The sequence below is a fragment of the Lemur catta genome, chromosome 4, assembly GCF_020740605.2.
Source record: "Lemur catta isolate mLemCat1 chromosome 4, mLemCat1.pri, whole genome shotgun sequence".
In the NCBI taxonomy this organism is placed as follows: Eukaryota; Metazoa; Chordata; class Mammalia; order Primates; family Lemuridae; genus Lemur; species Lemur catta.
The window spans coordinates 94,601,782-94,610,760 of NC_059131.1; the positions used below are offsets into that span (position 1 = coordinate 94,601,782).

The 8,979-nt window shown below is 33.2% G+C and overlaps 1 protein-coding gene across 1 annotated transcript in view; it reads left to right on the forward strand.

The window, feature by feature from the left end:
• The window catches only part of PI4K2B (phosphatidylinositol 4-kinase type 2 beta), a 31,130-nt gene extending 23,097 nt beyond the window's left edge, over positions 1-8,033 (forward strand). The window contains exons 9-10 of the mRNA XM_045550465.1: positions 219-278; positions 5,949-8,033. Coding sequence (XP_045406421.1) covers positions 219-278; positions 5,949-6,122 — 234 coding nt within the window. The 3' untranslated portion in view covers positions 6,123-8,033. The remainder of the gene's footprint in view (positions 1-218; positions 279-5,948) is intronic.
• Positions 8,034-8,979: the final 946 nt, after the last annotated feature.

The following is an 8,979-nucleotide window of genomic DNA, read 5'->3' on the forward strand; positions in this document are numbered from 1 at the left end:
CCCTTATGGAATAAGGGGAGGTATAAATAAATAAATCTTTTTTTGTCATTCTGAAAGTATACAAAAAGATATCAGGTAAAAAACTCTTTTTGTTTTATCAATTAGGAAAGCTTTCTAATTATCTTATTTGCTAAGTTGAAGTATTCATTTGTTTTCAAATATTTGTTTCAAAGATCTCGATTTTAGAAATTATAATTTTTTTCCCCTTTCTGTGATAGACTGACAAAGGATTTGACAAAGCCACTTTTGAAAGTCAGATGTCTGTGATGAGGGGCCAGGTAGGTTACTTTTTTATAATCTTATTCATTAGGAAAAAAATCTCTTTGGAACACTAGTCAACTGTTTTTTCCACTGTTACCCAGAGATAGAATTCTTAATACTACCTGTTATGCTCAGATGACTAGAAATGAAGTTAATTTAAATAGTTTCTTTACTCTATTGTTTTATAAATTAGGTATTTTTGACCTTGTTTTGTATATTGTTTATTTAGCTATTTGTTTCCTCCTACTGTGAATTGTTTGTCCCCATTTGGATAGCTATTTTCCTGAGTATCATTACATTTTTCCTTCTCAAATTCACTTGTTTGAGCATTTCAATATCAAGTTCTGTTGTCAGTAGTCTTTTCCTTGCAGAACATGTTAGGCCTTTGTTAGAGTAGTGGTTTAATAACCAAAGTTCAGCACTGATTGGGGCGTGAAAGAACTAGTTGTAACTCAGTCCTCTCTTCCCTCTCTTCCTCACACCTCTAATTAAATATTAGAGATTCAAGGTATAAGTCTGCTGATGTGGACCTGCAGGCTGGGCTGACTCTCAGATGACATTTGTTTCTTCAACTCTATTAATGGTATTCAGATTCCAAAAGGAAGACTTGAAATGAAAATAGATTATACTGTAAACATTGTCTTTTGGTAACTTTTACATTAACATTCTCTTCCTAAAATATACATTTAATTTAAGGTAGCTGTTTGCTACAATACCTGTGGCAAAGAAGATGAGTCAAGTTTTTACACTCATATTGTATTATATAACTTTATCAAGTAAGGATAGTTAAATAAGATAATCGTTTATTCATTCACCAAATAATTGTTCACAGAACTAGTGCCAGAAACCAGTCACTGGAGATAAAGCCGTGAGCAAAACCAAATTCTTGCTCTCATGGAACTTATGCTCTGCTGAGAAGGCCAGGGGTCAGTGAAAAGGGACCGATTATTAGCTAGTGCATCTCTCTGTGCTCTTTCACATTTACGCAGTGCTTTACTGGAATCAGTAAGTGAAATGGCTGGAGAAGTAGGATAGAACCAGAGTATAGAAAGCCTTAAGAACCAAAATATAGATTTCACACAGAAGGAATTGGAGCAGTTAGAAATTTAGCATTAAAGAAAGGCTGTGATGAGACAGAATTTTTGAACAGGAGACCTCCTTCTAGTTTTCTTCTATGAACTTCCTGAAATTGTGTATAAAATTTTGTTTATATGTGCATTTTGGGTGTGGGAGGAGATAGAATATCTCAGCAAAAGGGATCCCTAACCCAAAAAAGGGTAAGAACCACTGCAGAGAGCTAGGCTAAACAGTGGGGTGCAGGTTTGCTTAGTAGATGAGGAGACTAGAGCCAGCGAGCATCACTAGGAGGCTTTTTTTGGTAATTCTAGCATGAATGAAGGGATCAGATGATCAATGATTATAATTTTGTTGCACAGTTTTACCATTCCAGAATATATGTGAGCTAAATTTTCAGGCATAGATAATTATGCCCTGATTTGACCTTTTTGCTTGAAACAGATTGACTGGACATATCAATATCCTTCAACTTCTGGAATTTTCTTATCCTTAAAGGTGTATCTTTATCTTGGGGATGTTATTTTAAACAAATAAAGAAATAAATACTGTAAATAATTTTGTAAGCTTTAATTGTGGATTAAAGTTAGCACATGAAGAATTTAAGTTAAAAAAATGCCTGTCTGAAAAGTTCTGATGACTCTGAGGTCTGGTACAAGATATAGCAGTGGTTATGTGCTATTTTAGGTTTATTCATATCCTGTCTCATTTACAAAGGAGTTTAAGGTATTATAAAAATGTATGTAATAAAATACAAAAATGACAGGGTTAAGATCTGGGGAGAGAAAGAAAGAAAATGATGATACTTTGGTTATATGTTTTAGTTTGATTTTGTTTTGCTTTTAATTTTAGTTTGATTTTGAGCTTTCTCATAGCCAAAAACAATAGTGTACCCTGACCATGTACATGATTGTGTAGCTCTCTGGTTTTAGCTGGCCTTTTTGTTATTGTTGTTGTTTCATTTTTTTAAAGTTGGTCTAAGGCCGGGCACGGTGTTATACACCTTTAGTCTCAGCTACTTGGAAGGCTGAGACAGGAGGATCCCTTGAGCCCAGGAGTTTCAGGCTGCAGTGCAGTATGATTGTGCCTGGGAATAGCCACTGCAGTCCAGTCTGGGCAACACAAGACCCTATCTCTAAAAAAAAAAAAAAAAAATGGTCTAAAAAAATCAGATATTATTCTAAAGTAAATCAGGACTTATTAAAGAGAGGCTTAACAAAAACAGGTAATAATACTCTAAATTCCAAACAACATAATCATTATTTTAGCCAGTTCCTTCACTGAGTCAAAATGCTTGTGTTATTTCTATCATTTATAAATATCCCTTAAATTCCTTTCCCCTCCAGTTTTGCCTATTAACTTAATGATTTGTGTTTTCTATAACCAAGCCTTTTGCCCTAGTTTGTAGTAAGACTTCAGTTTTATGCATATAATCAGTGACATGCTCTAATTCTTCATATGAAGTTGTGGGCTGAAACTACCATGAAGGTTTTTTTTTTTTTTTTGTAGTTTGGGACTGGTAATGTTTATGAAAGCTAAAGATAAACCTTGTTTTGATTTTTACATTTAATAGGTCATAGTCGGGTTCAATAAAATTCATTAACGTTCTACCTGTGCCTATTTGGAACATTGGACCTGAGAATATTTACTTATGGGAATGTGAAATATATTTTCCCCATGATCTGAAAAAATGGCAAAAATGATAAATAAAACTGTTTTATGAAAATACAGTAAACGAGTATTCAGTGATTTACAAACTAGAAGCTCATGTACAGATTTAGTAACAATTGATGTTAAAGAAAGTGAGACAAGCACTTTAGTACCTCTGAGTACTTGACCCTTTACTGGGTACTTTTGTGTTCGTTATTGCTTATCCTCACAGCTCTACAGTTATCTGCATTTTATATGGAAGAATTTGGCTCAGAGTGGTGAAGTACCATGTTGCATCCGTGTAATAAGGGGGTCTGTCTTAGCCTGGCAGATCTGTGCCATTTAGGCATTGCCTCTGCTTAGGGCCCTTATCATCTCTTCTCTGGATTTATTGACATTCTATGTGGTGTCCTTACCTCTTGTCCCATTTCTTTTCCACATTAAGATGAAGAAAATCTCTCTAGAAACAAGTCTGATTATGTCTTTCATGATTTAAAACTCCCGAGATATATTTGCCCGTGTGTATAGGCTCAAATCTAGGCTTTCAGCACAGTCAACAAGACCCTTCACACTCTGACTCCAAGCAATGTGCCTGCCTTTGTCTTTTGTTGTTTTGTGGCTTCCCTTAAGCTTAGCAACTCGTAACTTCTCTTTCTTCCCGTCTCCCTGTGGAGCCCTTGCGCTGTTCTCTCCCCAGATGCCTTTCCCTCACCTGGAGAACAGTTCTTTCAAGCTCCAGCTCAGTCTCCCTAGGCTCCTCCTGCAGTCCAGGGAGTTGTTCTTTTTAGATTTCTGCAGCACTTTCTGGGAATATGCTGGTGTCCCATTTTACTCAGAAATGTGGTTTTAAAATCAGCATATCAGGTACATTACTACTGAAAAATAGCTTAAAATTGACCATAAAGTAGAATATATGTGGTTTGATGTATACAGTGCAGTAATTCTCATACGCGTTGAAATTTGAAAACCAGTGAACTAATCTAAAGGAAAGCTAAGTCTGTATGCAGAAGCCCACAAGTTTATGCCATCTGCCTCTGCCACGGCTGTCATATGCCTATCAAGCTCTCAGATGTGGCGTGGGTAGAGTATTCTAGCATCTCCCCTCGCCTGCAGTATTTGTTCCATTCTATATTTTAAAAATAATCCTGTCTGATTTAAACATGTAATAATAGATTTGCTTATTCTTTGAGAAGTGAAAAAATGGGTGGTATGTAGGGGTGAGGATCAGATTTTAAAGTCAGGATATAGGTCCTTTGTAGTTAAAGTGTCTGTCACACTGTATTGCAGTTTATTGATTCACGTGGCTGTTTGTTTCTAGAATGTGAGTTCTTTAAGGACGCACATGATTTTCCCCTCCTATGCAGGCCCTTCTTCAACACAGTGAGTGCTCAGCAAAGATTTCTTTAGTAAATAAATGCAAGACTATTGTATCTTCTGAACTCCCAAAGAAAAATTAATAGTATAGTTTTAGGATTGAATAATTTTTGCTGCTATATAACTGTAAAAATTGAGAATTTGTAAAGTGACTTTCATTTTCGTGTACCTTTCTGTTTTCCAGATTCTCTGCACCAATCATGTATTGTTTTTTAGAGGCAGGAAAATATTAGATGTTACTTAAGTTTAGTATATTTAGACTAACATTTTTAGAATAGAATTTTTAAAACCCAAAGAAGAAGCTAACCAGAACATTTCATTCCTTAGCCATGTTTTTGCACATAGTTTTATTTTCATGGTAAGAACCATGCTTATAGACTTAAATTTCATAAGTTCTTTTTTTCCTTGTTATCCAAATATAGCCAACTTAGAAAAGTTTAAGAGAAGAACTTAAAAGGGAACCTAAAACAAATATAATCTATAACTATAATACTATTGCTAGTACAGGTCTATTCTCCTCATATGTTAAGTACTCCAGATTTTCTAGGAACTAAACCATCTAGTTTATACTATTCAAAGAATTATGAAGCTTGCTTATTGGTGTGGCTTTATGTGAAATGTTTATGCTTATCACTATTGACCAGTCTTTACAAGAACCATCAAAATGTACTGCATGTATATATTAGATATTTTCAAATACCTGAAGGAGACATCTGTATTTCTAAAGTACATAATAGAGGGAATTTTTCCCGATATGCAGGGAAGAAAGAAAATGAATTACTAAAATTTTATTGTATCTAAATAGAGAGTAGAATAGGCTATAATCTATACATCGAGTTTTATAACCTTCTTTGTATGCTCAAGTAGAAATTCCAAGGGTGTCTTTGGACATAGAATGTAATATATTTTACTTTTCTTAGTTTTATTTTTCTTATTTAAGAGTAAGCTCTTAAATAAAACATTGTTTAAAATGTCTACCTTCGCAAATTCTCTAACCCCCTTGCCTTCCTTCATGCTTTCCCATAGCACTTGCACCTTCTAATGCATGGTATGATTTATTATTCACATTTATTGAATCCTCTTCCTGCTAAAATGTACATTTTATGAAGGCAGGAATTTTGCTTTTTTTTTTTTAACTTTTGTATCACTAGCACTTTAAACAGAACCTAGCACATAGTAGGCATACAGTAAATTTATTTGTTGAATGAGTGGATAAGGTGTAAATATTTGGTTAAAACCAGACTATTTAAACTAGTATTTATTTAGATTTTATGTTGAATAGAATATGTGGAACTCTTCACTTTATTCATTTTCTGATTCCATTGCTCCTGGACATATTTATTCTAGAATATTTTAAAGCTACCAATTGGCAAAAGTTATTTTTTTCTAATTTTGTGCATTTGTGTACATGTGTATATAAACATATATATATCCATATAATCATATTTATAGCAGTCACTCCTCATCACAATCTCATGTGTGTGTAAGTGGATGAAAAAAATTATAGTGAATAAATGGTTAAAATAATGTCAGTGAAGTGAAGCTTTTTATCTTTCTAAAATTGGTGAAAATCTCTCTTCTTTCTGCAGATCTTAAACCTTACTCAGGCATTGAAAGATGGGAAGAGTCCTTTTCAGCTAGTACAAATGCCTTGTGTAATTGTGGAACGGAGTCAAGGTGGAAGTCAGGGTCGGATTGTCCACCTAAGCAATTGCTTTACCCAGACTGTCCATTGCAGGAAGCCATTTTTTTCTGCCTGGTAACAGATGTAAAAATAAGATAAACAAACTGTTTAGAGTTATTTTGTTAAACGTTACGGTAATGTAAATCTGCTGTTAAGAGCGCCAGTTGCCAAAACCTTGAGTAATACAAATACAAGTCTTTAAAGGTTATATTTTGAATGTAACCAAAAGTTTACAAGTTTTTGTCCCAATATTAAATTTCTATTTCAGGGAAGAAGTGATAATCTCCTGTATTGTATTTTGTAGAAAATTTGTATTTTATGTTGTTGTTAGTTTAAAAGGTAATTTCACACATGCTGGAATAGTGTAATTATCCTAGAATTCCAAGTAGAAAAATAAGATGTTTGTTGACTTTGAATACAATAATTTTAATATACTTTTTAAACATTGAGAAGAATGTTCATGTTAACTCTTTTTACATTACAAAAGGCTTTTGAGGGTGCGTAAGTCTGAAACTGCTCTTACGAACTTTAATAGAATAGTTAGGTAATAGAAAAACACATAAAAATAAAGCAATGTTGCCTTAATTTTAAAAGCTGCTGTTTTAGAACTTGACTAAGTGCCCCTAAAGTGGCTGTTATTAGGGACCACAAATTTATATCTTCATTAAGTATCAAGTGACCATTTTCTTTTTTGTACTTTAGAATATTTTTGGTGAATTATTTTGTTGTAGGTAAGGAAAAATTCTAAAGACATTCCCCCTTTTCTTAAAAAATGGAAACATTCAAGTGAGACTTGACAGGAATAATATGAAATTTAAGTAGATCCCCAATATTTTGGAATTCCAAAATAGCAATAAAATTCTCTTTTGTTTTCTAGCATGGGATCAAGTACTTGAGATTAGTACTTCAGAGTACTGATCTTATAAAATTTAGTACTTCAATTAATATTAAACTTAAAAAGTAAACCATACCCCAAATTATATATTGGATTGCATTTTGGGGTCCTAGGTTATAAGTTTTTAAAAATAATAGTACTTGAAATTACAGATGTTATTATAATTACAGTCAACTTTATATTATCAGGCCAATTAAAGGAGAGCATGACAGAGAAAATCATTTATATTTGATTTTAAAATTTATTTTTGTACTTTATTTTGAATATCAGTATGTCTGACATTCTTGGAATTTGCAGCACCATGTGATTTAAATTGAAATGAGCCTGATATGAAGATGTGATTATAGAGAAGCAGAAGCTTTGTTCTTTTCTTCAAGCTCAAAATCGGTAACATCACTAGTTGGACCAAACTGAGTAATTTGTGCTCTTGACGTTTTGTTTTTTAAGCTTATTGTCTAGTGTAGAAAGTATTTTTGTGTAGAAATTATTTCCTGAAGGTTAAATTAGCATGTAAGACAGACCTGTAGTTCTTGCGTCCTTTACGTCTTTCTCTTGGTCTTCATGGATGTGATGAATGAGAATTCTGCCGCCTTAATAGAGTTCATTGGAAACCTGTGTTCTCCTACCTCCTCTGACCCTCCATGAGCTCAGTTTTGAGATAATGGAAAATTGACTGGAAATTCAAAACTCCAACTACTATCTTTTAGATAAATACTATTAATTAAAATGTGCCTTTTGAAGATATGTTTGAAAAGAAAGGAAATAAGTTGCTGTGATGTGAGTTCTTTCATAAAACAGTTTTTTCAGTATTTTGAGAATTGCCATATTAATTTTTATAATGGAAAATTTAGTAGATTACTACTGTTTTATATCCTAAAATTAAAATAGTGTGAAAATGTTTTTAAATGGTCTGACCATGCCAGAAAAATAAAGTTGAAATATTTAAGATACAATTACAAGTCAGAGTATATTGGTTGTATTTTGTAAACGTTCATGAACTTAATTCTTATTTAAATATTGTGGTTTTTTCCAATGGTTATATTTATAGTCAAACATAATAGACTAAAGGTAATAAAAATCACTGTTTTAAGGTTATATTTCTTCTGTGTCTATATATATTGAAGATTTAGAATGTGAACACATACACATTTATAAATGATGCCAAACTACCATTTTCTTACTTCATTTGTTAATGGTATAGTTTAATTCTTTATAATTCCTAAAAACATATTTAACTGGAACCTTTACAATTGGAGACATTTTAATTTTATTTAATTATATGCTGACTCTGTCACCCGCAAAATTTGTTAGCAATTGGAGACTCTGTGGAGACATGGTTTTTTGCAGACTTGAAAATAATTTGACTTATAAAATTTTTTTTTAATTTAAAGTAATTTTAAGGAATTAAAACCTTATTAAATATGATGACATGTTCTTTTATCAAATTACATTTTACGTCCTTGTGCAGATATATGAAGAGACAGGTAGCATCTTAGTTTTTGTCTGCCTTCTTTCACCAAGTTGCTTGGGCAACTGTACAGAGCTGTGGCAGAAATTCTTACTGCTATTCTCTGTTTCCAAGCCTCTCTTGCAGTTAGTTTGGGGCTGCATGACAGAGTTCTGGCCAGCGAGATGTGCAGACAAGTAATCTATGTGACTTCCAGGCCTGGGAGTAAAACTCACTGTCATGATTGGCCATTCTCTTGTCTTCCTATTTGGCTATAAACAAAGAATTTGCAAAATGGAAGCAGCTGGGCACAGGAGTCACTGTTGGTGGAAAGCAACCAGGAGAGCTTCCTGACTGCGTTGGACTTGTGACAAGAACAAGAAAGAAGTGCTTGTGTGTAATCACCACAGTTTTTAATTTAATTGTTACTGTAGCTTAGTCTGTCCTATCCTAGGCATTATGGTATAAATAGAAAAATGCAAATCACTTTTAAAATAAAAATTTGGAAAACTGTTATTGGAGGCATACAGGGATACCATCTTCACAAAAACTAGGTGACAGAGTATCTCTGTGAATCCCAGAATATGAGTAGTT